We start from the raw sequence: 15,431 nt of genomic DNA, 5'->3' as shown, positions 1-15,431 counted from the left end.
ATGACTAGTGGCCTCCGGGGAAAGACTAGTGGCCTCCGGGGAAAGACTAGTGGCCTCCAGGGAAAGACTAGTGGCCTCCAGGGATAGACTAGTGGCCTCCAGGGATAGACTAGTGGCATCCAGGGTAAAAATAGTGGCCTCCAGGGAAAAAATAGTGGCCTCCAGGTAAAGACTAGTGCCCTCCAGGGAAAGACTAGTGGCCTCCAGGGAAAGACTAGTGGCCTCCAGGGAAAGACTAGTGGCCTCCAGGGAAAGACTAGTGGCCTCCAGGGAAAGATTAGTGGCCTCCAGGGAAAGATTAGTGGCCTCCAGGGATAGACCAGTGGCCTCCAGGGAAAAAATAGTGGCCTCCAGGGAAAAAATAGTGGCCTCCAGGTAAAGACTAGTGCCCTCCAGGGAAAGACTAGTGGCCTCCAGGGAAAGACTAGTGGCCTCCAGGGAAAGACTAGTGGCCTCCAGGGAAAGACTAGTGGCCTCCAGGGAAAGATTAGTGGCCTCCAGGGAAAGATTAGTGGCCTCCAGGGATAGACCAGTGGCCTCCAGGGAAAAAATAGTGGCCTCCAGGGAAAGCCTAAAAGCCTTTTAGTTGAGCATGACTAGAGGCATCCAGGGAAGAGTAGTGGCCTCATGGAAAGACTAGTGGCTTCATGGAAAGACTAGTGGCCTCCAGGGATAGACTAGTGGCCTCCAGGGATAGACTAGTTGCCTACAACGAAAGACTAGTGGCCTCCAGGGAAAGACTAGTGGCCTCCAGGGAAAAAATAGTGGCCTCCAGGGAAGGACTAGTGGCCTCCAGCGAAAGACTAGTGGCCTCCAGAGAATGACTAGTGGCCTCCAGGGAATGACTAGTGGCCTCCAGAGAAAGACTAGTGGCCTCCAGGGAAAGACTAGTGGCCTCCAGGGAAAGACTAGTGGCATCCAGGGAAAGACTAGTGTCCTCCAGAGAAAGACTAGTGGCCTCCAGGGAAAGACTAGTGGCCTCCAGGGAAAGTCTAGTGGCCTCCAGAGAAAGAGTAGTGGCCTCCAGGGAAAGACTAGTGGCCTCAAGGGAAAGACTAGTGGCCTCCAGGGAAAGCCTAGTGGCCTCCAGGGAAAAAATAGTGGCCTCCAGGGAAAAAATAGTGGCCTCCAGGGAAAAAATAGTGGCCTCCAGGGAAAGACTAGTGGCCTCCAGGGAAAGAATAGTGGCCTCCAGGGAAAGAATAGTGGCCTCCAGGGAAAGAATAGTGGCCTCCAGTGAAAGAATAGTGGCCTCCAGGGAAAGAATATAGTGGCCTCCGGGGAAAGAATAGTGGCCTCCGGGGAAAAAATAGTGGCCTCCGGGGAAAAAATAGTGGCCTCCGGGGAAAGACTAGTGGCCTCCGGGGAATGACTAGTGGCCTCCGGGGAAAGACTAGTGGCCTCCGGGGAAAGTCTAGTGTCCTCCAGGGAAAGACTAGTGGCCTCCAGGGATAGACTAGTGGCCTCCAGGGATAGACTAGTGGCATCCAGGGAAAAAATAGTGGCCTCCAGGGAAAAAATAGTGGTCTCCAGGTAAAGACTAGTGCCCTCCAGGGAAAGACTAGTGGCCTCCAGGGAAAGAGTAGTGGCCTCCAGGGAAAGACTAGTGGCCTCCAGGGAAAGACTAGTGGCCTCCAGGGAAAGAGTAGTGGCCTCCAGGGAAAGACTAGTGGCCTCCAGGGAAAGACTAGTGGCCTCCAGGGAAAGACTAGTGGCCTCCAGGGAAAGATTAGTGGCCTCCAGGGATAGACCAGTGGCCTCCAGGGAAAAAAATAGTGGCCTCCAGGGAAAAAATAGTGGCCTCCAGGGAAAGACTAGTGGCCTCCAAGGAAAGACTAGTGGCCTCCAGGGAAAGACTAGTGGCCTCCAGGGATAGACTAGTGGCCTCCAGGGAAAAAATAGTGGCCTCCAGGGAAGGACTAGTGGCCTCCAGCGAAAGACTAGTGGCCTCCAGGGAAAGACTAGTGGCCTCCAGGGAAAGACTAGTGGCCTCCAGGGAATGAGTAGTGGCCTCCAGGGAAAGACTAGTGGCCTCCAGGGAATGACTAGTGGCCTCCAGGGAATGACTAGTGGCCTCCAGAGAAAGAATAGTGGCCTCCAGGGAAAGACTAGTGGGAAAGACTAGTGGTGAAAGACTAGTGGCCTCCAGGGAAATACTAGTGGCCTCCAGGGAAAGACTAGTGGCCTCAAGGGAAAGACTAGTGGCCTCAAGGGAAAGACTAGTGGCCTCCAGGGAAAAAATAGTGGCCTCCAGGGAAAAAATAGTGGCCTCCAGGGAAAGACTAGTGGCCTCCAGGGAAAGACTAGTGGCCTCCAGGGAAAGACTAGTGGCCTCCAGGGAAAGAATAGTGGCCTCCAGGGAAAGAATAGTGGCCTCCAGGGAAAGACTAGTGGCCTCCAGGGAAAGACTAGTGGCCTCCAGGGAAAGACTAGTGGCCTCCAGGGATAGACTAGTGGCCTCCAGGGAAAGACTAGTGGCCTCCAGGGAAAGACTAGTGGCCTCCAGGGAAAGACTAGTGGCCTCCAGGGAATGACTAGTGGCCTCCAGGGAATGACTAATGGCCTCCAGGGAATGACTAATGGCCTCCAGGGAATGACTAGTGGCCTCCAGGGAATGACTAGTGACCTCCAGGGAATGACTAGTGGCCTCCAGGGAATGACTAGTGGCCTCCAGGGAATGACTAGTGGCCTCCAGGGAAAGACTAGTGGCCTCCAGGGAATGACTAGTGGCCTCCAGGGAATGACTAGTGGCCTCCAGGGAATGACTAGTGGCCTCCAGGGAATGACTAGTGGCCTCCAGGGAATGACTAGTGGCCGCCAGGGAAAGACTAGTGGCCTCCAGGGAAAGACTAGTGGCCTCCAGGGAAAGAATAGTGGCCTCCAGGGAATGACTAGTGGCATCCAGGAAAAGACTAGTGGCATCCAAGGAATGACTAGTGGCCTCCAGGAAATTATGTGAATTACAGGAGGGGGGTGTTTAACCCTGGGGGGCATTTAGCCCTAAGACACCCTATACAACAAGTCTCTCTCGCAAAAGGGATCTTTGCTCTCAATAGGGTCAGCCTTTTTAACTAAATGATACATTCATTCATTAAACAGGTGTTCAACTGGCGCACAGCGCTCACCTTCGTCTGCGATGAAGTCTTTGAGCGAGGGCCACGTCCGGTTGTTGCAGAAGAAGGTGGTGTTGGTGTTGAGGGTGTTGTTGACGCAGTGCGCTGTGCTGCGGACGCACTTCTGCCGCAGATTACCCATGAAGAGCTGCAGGCCAATGAGGGCAAACACACTGAGGCAGAACACGGTCAGGATCATCACGTCCGCCAGCTTCTTCACCGACTGGATCAGCGCACCCACAATGGTCTTCAGGCCTGCCCAAGGTCAATAGGTCAGCACGCACACACATGGTAATAGAAATGGACACAGGGTAAATAGAAGCTATCTTTGGTTAGCTAGTTCTGTCTAATCATAAGGAACTCTTTTAGATCTAATAACTGAAAATGGTTATTATGTATATGTAATTTCAACATTTAACAAAAATAATGATAAAAAATTCTGGAAGTTAGTGGTCTCTTACTTTTTACAATTACATACTGTATAGTGGGGCTTGTTTACAGTGACTTAACTACAGTGCATTACTCTGTATAACAAGTTACAAAAATTACAATAATTGTATAAGGAACAACACAACGACTCACTATCAATAATAATTAGTGGTGGGCACCAATATCGATAATTTGATATGATATCAATATAGTTTGTAATCGATATGAGCAAGGCACATGGTGATATTGGCTTATCCTTGTTGTTAACCCACACTTTTATGTAAAAGAGGAAACATTAGTGTTTCTGCAGGCATAAAGCCCTCTCACAGGATCTCAATTTAGATTAACTGCCTGCTGATGGGCCATCAACGAGCTTCCGATTGTGTTCAAACAGGCTGGCTAGGTTAGGCCCCCAGAACATTCACCCTTGGCCCAATCGGCAGTAAGCAAGAACTTGTCTGAATTTCACAAAGCCGTAGAAGTTAAGTCCATACAGTTGCAACTTTGATATAGGTTTGAAAAAATGCTAAATGCAATATTGATATAGATTTCAGTGCCCATTACTAATAATACTAACCATGACATGGATGAAATAAACTGTACAGTTACAAATTCAGAACATTACAAGCAAGAAGGCCACACAGAAACTGAAGACACCGACACGGCATTCAAAATACAAAGAAAGCTAACAAAAACGAACTAACCTCTACAGAAAGAAACATTGTCTTGTTTCTTTTTGAGAGTGCACCGAAAAATTCACAATGTATGGTCATTGACAACAGACGCTTCCCAAATAATGACTGACTTACTGGCTGACTGACAGGCTGGCTGACAAACTAACTGTCTGACTGACTGAAAACGAACTGACTGGCTGACAAACTAACTGGCTGACTGACTGGCTGACAAACTAACTGACTGGCTGAAAAACGAACTGGCAGGCTGACAAACTAACTGACCGACTGATTGACTGACTGGCTGAAAACCTAACTGACTGGCTGACAAACTAACTGACTGGCTGACAAACTAACTGACTGGCTGACAAACGAACTGACTGGCTGACAAACTAACTGGCTGACTGACTGGCTGGCAGACAAACTAACTGACTGACAAACTAACTGGCTGACTGACTGACTGGCTGACAACCTAACTAACTGACTGGCTGACAAAATAACTGACTGGTTAACAAACTAACTGACTTGCTGACTGGCTAACAAACTAACTGGCTGATTGACTGGCCGAAAAACTAACTGGATGACTGACTGGCTTATTGACTGGCTGGCTGACAAACTAACTGACTGGCTGACAAACTAACAGAGTGTCTGACTAACTGGCTGGCAAACTAACTGACTGACTGACTGGCTGGCTGACAAACTAACTAACTGACTGGCTGACACACTGACTGACTGGCCAACAAACTAACTGACTGACTGACTGGCTGACAAAACAAATGACTGACTGGCTAACAAACTAACTGACTGGCTGACAAACTAACTGACTGGCTGACAAAATAACTGACTGGCTAACAAACTAACTGACTGGCTGACAAACTAACTGACTGGCTGACAAAATAACTGACTGGCTGACAAAATAACTGACTGGCTAACAAACTAACTGACTGGCTGACAAACTAACTGACTGGCTGACAAAATAACTGACTGGCTAACAAACTAACTGACTGGCTGACAAAATGACTGACTGGCTAACAAACTAACTGACTGGCTAACAAACTAACTGACTGGTTGACAAACTAACTAACTGACTGGCTGACACACTGACTGACTGGCTGACAAACTAACTGACTGGCTGAAAAACGAACTGGCAGGCTGACAAACTAACTGACCGACTGATTGACTGACTGGCTGAAAACCTAACTGACTGGCTGACAAACTAACTGACTGGCTGACAAACTAACTGACTGGCTGACAAACGAACTGACTGGCTGACAAACTAACTGACTGGTTGACAAATGAACTGACTGGCTGACAAACTAACTGACTGGCTGAAAAACGAACTGGCAGGCTGACAAACTAACTGACCGACTGATTTACTGACTGGCTGAAAACCAAACTGACTGGCTGACAAACTAACTGACTGGCTGACAAACTAACTGACTGGCTGACAAACAAACTGACTGGCTGACAAACTAACTGGCTGACAGACAAACTAACTGGCTGACTGACTGGCTGGCTGACAAACTAACTGACTGACAAACTAACTGACAATGACTGGTTGACAAACTAACAGGCTGACTGACTGACTGGCTGACAACCTAACTAACTGACTGGCTGACAAAATAACTGACTGGTTAACAAACTAACTGACTTGCTGACTGGCTAACAAACTAACTGGCTGATTGACTGGCCGAAAAACTAACTGGATGACTGACTGGCTTATTGACTGGCTGGCTGACAAACTAACTGACTGGCTGACAAACTAACAGAGTGTCTGACTAACTGGCTGGCAAACTAACTGGCTGACTGACTGGTTGGCTGACAAACTAACTAACTGACTGGCTGACACACTGACTGACTGGCCAACAAACTAACTGACTGACTGACTGGCTGACAAAACAAATGACTGACTGGCTAACAAACTAACTGACTGGCTGACAAACTAACTGACTGGCTGACAAAATAACTGACTGGTTAACAAACTAACTGACTTGCTGACTGGCTAACAAACCAACTGGCTGATTGACTGGCCGAAAAACTAACTGGATGACTGGCTGGCTTATTGACTGGCTGGCTGACAAACTAACTGACTGGCTGACAAACTAACAGAGTGACTGACTAACTGGCTGGCAAACTAACTGGCTGACTGACTGGTTGGCTGACAAACTAACTAACTGACTGGCTGACACACTGACTGACTGGCCAACAAACTAACTGACTGACTGACTGGCTGACAAAACAAATGACTGACTGGCTAACAAACTAACTGACTGGCTGACAAACTAACTGACTGGCTGACAAAATAACTGACTGGCTAACAAACTAACTGACTGGCTGACAAAATAACTGACTGGCTGATAAAATAACTGACTGGCTAACAAACTAACTGACTGGCTGACAAAATAACTGACTGGCTAACAAACTAACTGACTGGCTGACAAACTAACTGACTGGCTGACAAAATAACTGACTGGCTAACAAACTAACTGACTGGCTAACAAACTAACTGACTGGCTGACAAAATAACTGACTGGCTAACAAACTAACTGACTGGCTGACAAAATGAGTGACTGGCTAACAAACTAACTGACTGGCTAACAAACTAACTGACTGGTTGATAAACTAACTAACTGACTGGCTGACACACTGACTGACTGGCCAACAAACTAACTGACTGACTGACTGGCTGACAAAACAAATGACTGACTGGCTAACAAACTAACTGACTGGCTGACAAACTAACTGACTGGCTAACAAACTAACTGACTGGTTGACAAACTAACTGACTGGCTGACAAAATAACTGACTGACTTACAAACTAACTGACTGGCTAACAAACTAACTGACTGGCTAACAAACTAACTGACTGGCTGACAAACTAACTGACTGGCTAACAAACTAACTGACTGGTTGACAAACTAACTGACTGGCTGACAAAATAACTGACTGGCTAACAAACTAACTGACTGGCTAACAAACTAACTGACTGGCTGACACACTGACTGACTGGCTGACAAACTAACTGACTGGCTGACAAAATAACTGACTGGTTGACAAACTAACTGACTTGCTGACTGGCTAACAAACTAACTGACTGATTGACTGGCTGACAAACTAACTGGATGACTGACTGGCTGATTGACTGGCTGGCTGGCAGACAAACTAGCTGACTGGCTGACAAACTAACTGACTGGCTGACAAACTAACTAACTGACTGACTGAGAAACTAACCGACTGACTGGCTAACAAACTAACTGACTGACTGAGAAACTAACTGACTGACAAATTAACTGACTGACTGAACGGAATTGCTGACTGGCTGACTGACTAGCTGTCTGAAAAACTGACTGACTGACTGCCTGACTGGCTGATTGACTGGCTGGCTGACAAACTAACTGACTGGCTGACAAACTCCTTGACTGGCTGACTGATTTACTGACAAACTAACTAACTGACTGGCTGTCTGGCTGACAAACTAACTGACTGGTTAACAAACTAACTGACTGACTGGCTGACTGACTTGCTGACAACTAACTGACTGACTGGCTGACTGACTTTCTGACAAACTAACTAACTGACTGACTGGCTAACTGACTAATTGACTGACAAACTGACTGACATTTTGACTTGAACCCTGTCTCAGAATGTTCCTACAGCATTTCCAATATTTTCTAGCATTTTTTCCCTAGCTAACTATATTTAGCTTATCTGATCCTATGCTATTACTTTACTATCCTGATTCCTATTTGGCCAGGATTTGTGTTGGATTAAAGGTAGTGTGAGGGACCAGACTGCTGTAGGGTATGAACACTGAGAGGAATTCAGTCTCTAAACCGTCACTTCCAGTCTGGCATTTCCAGAAGATGGTGTGGGCCAAAGGAGGTCAGCCATGAAGAGCCTGACGCACCATGTGTCTCAACAGCACCTGACAACAGGAAGAAGTGGAATACATGGGCCATGACTGATGGAAGTTAGCCCCTGCAGAGTAGATACCGGGTAGCTACTGTATGGTACAGATCATCCCAAAGTGACCTACCAGGTAAATCTAGAAATCTAGGTCCTATAGCCTATGGCCAGGTCGCAATTGTAAATGAGAACTTGTTCTCAACTTGCCTACCTGGTTAAATAAAGGTGAAAATATATATATATAAATATATATATATATAAATATATATATTTTTTGTATTTTTTTTTGCGTAAAGTAAAAAGTAGGGTCCAGGGTTTTTCCCTGGCCAGGTCAAGTGGACAGGTTATGCATTGTAGGTTTACATAAAGGGCCCTGCTCAGAAATATACTGCACTGTGTGTTGCTAAGGGTACTACACCTGTTTCATCCAAACAAGGGATTTAGTCCTATTTGAGTAGAGATCCAGTCTGAATGGATTGTATGTCCTGCTTCCTATGGGAGCGTCTGTTGTGAATGGAGATATTATTACCATACAAAGTGGTATTTGACTATACCCATGCCTGTTAAACACTAAGGGTGAATGAGACCTGTTGAGTCAGATAACGAGGTAACATAATCCTTGGGCTTAAGGCCAGATGTCATGTTGAAGCTTTATCTGTGGACTATATATTCACTATGTTGATGTCTATAGCGAAGTGTTTGCATACAGCATGTGGATGCAAGCATTGATGCATGACTACGCCTTCAAAGAAACTAGATTAGTATTTTTCATAAATGAATGGCATACATACATCTAAATACAAAATGAATTTGAAGTGACAACACAACGGTTGCTACCAGACTCTTATTCTACTGCTCAGGTTATACATTGTCCCCACATCCCTCCCTTCCCCAATACATGTATTAATATTGGACTATAATTTGCGCCTTCCTTGATTATACTTATGCTAAAATATTTATTATATTCTTTTGATCCATTTCCTTTATGTTTGTATTCTTATCTTTCTTTTTTCTTATTGTTGTTGAATTGTCGAAAAGGAACCTGCAGGTACGCATTTCTTACGGTGATGTAAACCATGCGTATATATGGTGTACATAAGCCTAATACAACTTAAAACATACTATGGGCAAACATATTCCATGACAATCTAAAATGTGAGAATCCTCCATTTTGAATCAGACGTTGCCCAACTCAAAGGTCTCATTTCCACTCACAGGTTAGTTTGATTACCGGAAACAAAAAGGGAATGACAAGGCACTCTGTTCCAATACCCACACTAGCAGGCCACTTTGGGTGCATGCCCAATACATTGCTTCATCCTAAGTACAGTAGGGTGCTAGTGTAGACATATTGGAACGTAGCCGGGGTTTAGTTCTTCCAACGGTGGGTGGTGTCTTAGTGTTTGAAACTCCCTTCTCACCTGGGATGACTGAGATAGTTTTCAGTGCTCGTAGGACTCTGAACGTCCGTAAGGCTGAGACATTGCCCAGGTCCACAAACTCAGTAACATATCTGCAACAAGTGAAAGTCAAGCAGACACAATGACAAAGCACCGACGACAGGCAAAACACAACAGTTGAATGTGCCGGGATTGGAATAGAGGGGAGGGGGAGGGCTTGGATTGAGGTTAAGGGTCAGAGAGGATGGCTTTGGCTTGGACAGAGAGGAGGAAGAGGGTGAAGGGGCATGTACAGTACAGTAACAGTATGTGGACTGGACAATAGACAATGTAACCCATTTTTTGGTAACACTGCAGCACAAGGGGAGACTCCCTCTTACCTGGGATTACTGAAATAGTTTTCAATGCTCTGAGGACCCTGAATGTTCGAAGTGCTTGGAGATTGCCTACTTTAACAAATTCAGTTAGCAACCTGCAGGATCAAATTACAGTTATTTGGTCAAACACCAACAACAACAAAAAATGTAAAGACAACTGCAGGCTAAGCACTGCCTCTTAGTGAAGCTTTCCCTGGAGAACAGGACAGAAACAGCAAGGTATAGATATTTCCTGTTAGTTTTTTTTACAGTTATGTGTGCTGTTAGTATGTCTCCACATCAAGAGACTCCAGAAAAATGTGAAAAACTAATATGGTGCCAGTCTATGTGCTGCTCATATGAGGTATGTTAAGTCTTCTGGACCTAAGTGGATTCCATTCCCTATTACACTTCTGAGGTGAGTTTTCCAAAAGCTTCATAGCTAACATGGCATGCACACCGTTTCCATGGGAACACCCAGGGTTGGGGGTGTGGATATTTATCAGTGGGGGGGGGGTATCCGTTTCCCGGTCATCAGTCTGGATTTAATAAAGCCAGCGGCGGGAAGGAAGGTGGCCTGTCTGTCAACACGAGTGGGAGGGCAGCGGGGGTCGGTAACTGATGTGTCCCTGTCCTGCTAAATATCCATCTGACCCCACAGAGGCTTCCAGTTCAAGGTCGACTGGAAATAAAGCTGCAGGGGCCAAACGAGAAATCAACACTTCATCGGGGGGTGGACTTAATCCAATCTCTGGAGGCATCCTTAATGACTCCATTGGACCCTGCTTCTGGTTAAGGTCCCCTATCGGACAATCTGTCATTGGTTTAGAGGCTGTTATGGGTGACTGGAAAACTGCCTGAGCCTTTGGCGTCTTACCTACAGTTCTACTTCAAACACGGTTTTCTCACAGGTGAGTCAGTTAATGCACAGTGGGGATGTTCAAAATTGTTCCCTTAGAAAAAAGGTGCCGTATGTCCTCAGTGTTTAGACCATCCACAGTAGAAAGTCAGGAGCAAAATAGATTATTCAAAAGCAGCTTAAGGTGCTTTCTACACCCACACCACCAAAGGAAAATTTAACATTTGAAGAGTAAGAACTTCGGTAATTGGTAATTAAATTCAGGTTGCATTCTAAAATGTTGGAAGTAAAAGTTTGCACTGCATCTATTGGTTAAAAAAGAAAGAGGATTGAAGTATAGTGAAGTATAACAGGGATTTCCAGTAGTCGAGTAAGTATTTATTTATTTTTTTACTGCCCTGTTTTGACATTTATGAATGTGTTATCCAATGCGTTTCTATGGGTTTTAGTAGTAAAGGCCAAAATCAATATTTTATGGAAGTAGAGGGCAGGTTAAAAGGAAGGAGAGGACAGATTCAAAGGAAGGAGAGGACAGATTAAAAGGAAGTAGAGGGCAGGTTAAAAGGAAGGAGAGGACAGATTAAAAGGAAGGAGAGGACAGATTAAAAGGAAGTAGAGGGCAGGTTAAAAGGAAGGAGAGGACAGATTAAAAGGAAGGAGAGGACAGATTAAAAGGAAGTAGAGGGCAGATTAAAAGGAAGGAGAGGACAGATTAAAAGGAAGGAGAGGACAGATTAAAAGGAAGGACAGGACAGATTAAAAGGAATGAGAGGACAGGTTAAAAGGAAGGACAGTTTAAAAGGAAGGACAGCTTAAAAATAAGTAGAGGGCAGGTTAAAAGGAAGGAGAGGACAGGTTAAAGGAAGGAGAAGGCAGATTAAAAGGAAGGAGATGGCAGATTAAAAGGAAGGAGAGGGCAGATTAAAAGGAAGGAGAGGGCAGATTAAAAGGAAGGAGAGGGCAGATTAAAAGGAAGGACAGGGCAGTTTAAAAGGAAGGAGAGGACAGCTTAACAAGAAGTAGATGGCAGGTTCAAAGGAAGGAGAGGACAGCTTAACAAGAAGTAGATGTCAGGTTCAAAGGAAGGAGAGGACAGCTTAACAAGAAGTAGATGGCAGGTTCAAAGGAAGGAGAGGACAGGTTAACAAGAAGTAGATGGCAGGTTCAAAGGAAGGAGAGGACAGGTTAACAAGAAGTAGATGGCATGTTAAAAGGAAGGAGAGGACAGTTTACCAAGAAGTAGATGGCAGGTTAAAAGGAAGGAGAGGACAGTTTAACAAGCAGTAGATGGCAGGTTAAAAGGAAGGAGGGGACAGTTTAACAAGAAGTAGATGGCAGGTTAAAAGGAAGGAGAGGGCAGGTTAAAAGGAAGGAGAGGACAACTTAACAAGAAGTAGATGGCAGGTTAAAAGGAAGGAGAGGGCAGGTTAAAAGGAAGGAGAGGACAGGTTAAAAGGAAGGAGAGGACAGGTTAAAAGGAAGGAGAGGACAGCTTAACAAGAAGTAGATGGCAGGTTAAAAGGAAGGAGAGGGCAGGTTAAAAGGAAGGAGAGGGCAGGTTAAAAGGAAGGAGAGGGCAGGATAAAAGGAAAGAGAGGACAGTTTAACAAGAAGTAGATGGCAGGTTAAAAGGAAGGAGAGGACAGATTAAAAGGAAGGAGAGGACAGATTAAAAGGAAGTAGAGGACAGATTAAAAGGAAGGAGAGGACAGATTAAAAGGAAGTAGAGGACAGATTCAAAGGAAGGAGAGGACAGATTAAAAGGAAGTAGAGGACAGATTAAAAGGAAGGAGAGGACAGATTAAAAGCAAGGATAGGGCAGATTAAAAGCAAGGAGAGGTCAGATTAAAAGTAAGGAGAGGACAGATTAAAAAGAAGTAGAGGACAGATTAAAAGAAAGGAGAGGACAGATTAAAAGGAAGTAGAGGACAGATTAAAAGCAAGGAGAGGTCAGATTAAAAGCAAGGAGAGGTCAGATTAAAAGGAAGGAGAGGTCAGATTAAAAGGAAGGAGAGGGCAGATTAAAAGGAAGGAGAGGACAGGTTAACAAGAAGTAGATGGCAGGTTAAAAGGAAGGAGAGGGTAGGTTAAAAGGAAGGAGAGGGCAGATTAAAAGGAAGGAGAGGACAGATTAAAAGGAAGGAGAGGGCAGATTAAAAGGAAGGAGAGGACAGTTTAAAAGGAAGGAGAGGTCAGATTAAAAGGAAGGAGAGGGCAGATTAAAAGGAAGGAGAGGGCAGATTAAAAGGAAGGACAGGACAGTTTAAAAGGAAGGAGAGGACACCTTAACAAGAAGTAGATGGCAGGTTCAAATGAAGGAGAGGACAGGTTAACAAGAAGTAGATGGCAGGTTAAAAGGAAGGAGAGGGCAGATTAAAAGGAAGGACAGGACAGTTTAAAAGGAAGGAGAGGGCAGATTAAAAGGAAGGACAGAACAGTTTAAAAGGAAGGAGAGGACAGCTTAACAAGAAGTAGATGGCAGGTTCAAAGGAAGGAGAGGACAGGTTAACAAGAAGTAGATGGCAGGTTAAAAGGAAGGAGAGGGCAGGTTAAAAGGAAGGAGAGGGCAGGTTAAAAGGAAGGAGAGGGCAGGATAAAAGGAAGGAGAGGACAGTTTAACAAGAAGTAGATGGCAGGTTAAAAGGAAGGAGAGGGCAGATTAAAAGGAAGGAGAGGACATCTTAAAAGGAAGGAGAGGACAGATTAAAAGGAAGGAGAGGACAGATTAAAAGCAAGGATAGGGCAGATTAAAAGGAAGGAGAGGACAGATTAAAAGGAAGTAGAGGACAGATTAAAAGGAAGGAGAGGACAGATTAAAAGCAAGGATAGGGCAGATTAAAAGCAAGGAGAGGTCAGATTAAAAGTAAGGAGAGGACAGATTAAAAAGAAGTAGAGGACAGATTAAAAGAAAGGAGAGGACAGATTAAAAGGAAGTAGAGGACAGATTAAAAGCAAGGAGAGGTCAGATTAAAAGCAAGGAGAGGTCAGATTAAAAGGAAGGAGAGGTCAGATTAAAAGGAAGGAGAGGGCAGATTAAAAGGAAGGAGAGGACAGGTTAACAAGAAGTAGATGGCAGGTTAAAAGGAAGGAGAGGGTAGGTTAAAAGGAAGGAGAGGGCAGATTAAAAGGAAGGAGAGGACAGATTAAAAGGAAGGAGAGGGCAGATTAAAAGGAAGGAGAGGACAGTTTAAAAGGAAGGAGAGGTCAGATTAAAAGGAAGGAGAGGGCAGATTAAAAGGAAGGAGAGGGCAGATTAAAAGGAAGGACAGGACAGTTTAAAAGGAAGGAGAGGACACCTTAACAAGAAGTAGATGGCAGGTTCAAATGAAGGAGAGGACAGGTTAACAAGAAGTAGATGGCAGGTTAAAAGGAAGGAGAGGGCAGATTAAAAGGAAGGACAGGGCAGTTTAAAAGGAAGGAGAGGGCAGATTAAAAGGAAGGACAGGACAGTTTAAAAGGAAGGAGAGGACACCTTAACAAGAAGTAGATGGCAGGTTCAAAGGAAGGAGAGGACAGGTTAAAAGGAAGGAGAGGGCAGGTTAAAAGGAAGGAGAGGGCAGGTTAAAAGGAAGGAGAGGGCATGTTAAAAGAAAGTGGATGGCAGGTTAAAGGAAGGAGAGAGCAGGTTAAAAGGAAGTCGATGGCAGGTTTAAAGGAAGTAGGTTCAAATGAAGTAGAGTGTCAGACACTAACAGGAGCAATACAGAGAGGTCTACTGTAGCAAGAGAGATACTTACGCCATGACAATCACACTGAAATCCAGCCAGTTCCACGGGTCCCGCAGGAAGGTAAATGGCCCCACACAGAATCCCCTCGCCAGAATCTTTATCATTGACTCAAACGTGTAAATTCCAGTGAAAGTGTACCTGCGCGGGTGTATGGGGTAAGGGAAGGGGGGAACAAAAGGTCAAAACATTAGCAGGAATTGGCATTAGCTAGGGTGAGGAGCAAAACACTGCTCTTCTTCCTCCGCATGGTTCCCCGACTCAGAGTGCAGTTCAAATAAAACATTTTTTTTAAAGAAGAAAGAAACCAATAGGAAAGAGACAGAGACAGACATGGAGCAGCTTCAAGGAGAGACAGTGACATGTAGCATCTTTAGGTTAGAGACAGAGACATGTAGCAGCTTCAGGGAGAGACAGAGACATGTAGCAGCTTTAGGGAGAGACAGAGACATGTAGCAGCTTTAGGGAGAGACAGAGACATGTAGCAGCTTTAGGGAGAGACAGCGACATGTAGCATCTTTAGGGAGAGAGACACATGTAGCAGATTTAGGTTAGAGACAGAGACATGTAGCAGCTTTAGGGAGAGGGACACATGTAGCAGCTTCAAGGAGAGACAGAGACATGTAGCATCTTTAGGTTAGAGACAGAGACATGTAGCAGCTTTAGGGAGAGACAGAGACATGTAGCAGCTTTAGGGAGAGACAGAGACATGTAGCAGCTTCAGGGAGAGACAGAGACATGTAGCATCTTTAGGGAGAGACAGAGACATGTAGCAGCTTTAGGGAGAGACAGAGACATGTAGCAGCTTTAGGGAGAGACAGAGACATGTAGCATCTTTAGGGAGAGACAGAGACATGTAGCAGCTTTAGGGAGAGACAGAGACATGTAGCAGCTTTAGGGAGAGACAGAGACATGTAGCCGCTTTAGGGAGAGACAGAGACATGTAGCATCTTTAGGGAGAGACAGAGACAT

At 45.2% G+C, this 15,431-nt stretch overlaps 1 protein-coding gene across 1 annotated transcript in view; it reads right to left on the bottom strand.

The window, feature by feature from the left end:
* The window catches only part of scn5lab (sodium channel, voltage gated, type V-like, alpha b), a 216,934-nt gene that overhangs the window by 143,959 nt on the left and 57,544 nt on the right, over positions 1 to 15,431 (bottom strand). The window contains 3 exon segments of the mRNA XM_046355765.1: positions 3,126 to 3,368; positions 9,541 to 9,632; positions 14,472 to 14,600. Of these exon segments, the coding sequence (XP_046211721.1) occupies positions 3,126 to 3,368; positions 9,541 to 9,632; positions 14,472 to 14,600 (464 nt within the window).

Source organism: Oncorhynchus gorbuscha, linkage group LG07 (genome assembly GCF_021184085.1).
Source record: "Oncorhynchus gorbuscha isolate QuinsamMale2020 ecotype Even-year linkage group LG07, OgorEven_v1.0, whole genome shotgun sequence".
NCBI classification, from domain to species: Eukaryota; Metazoa; Chordata; class Actinopteri; order Salmoniformes; family Salmonidae; genus Oncorhynchus; species Oncorhynchus gorbuscha.
Note: the sequence above shows the minus strand (reverse complement) of the source record. Positions and strands in the feature narration are given on the sequence as shown.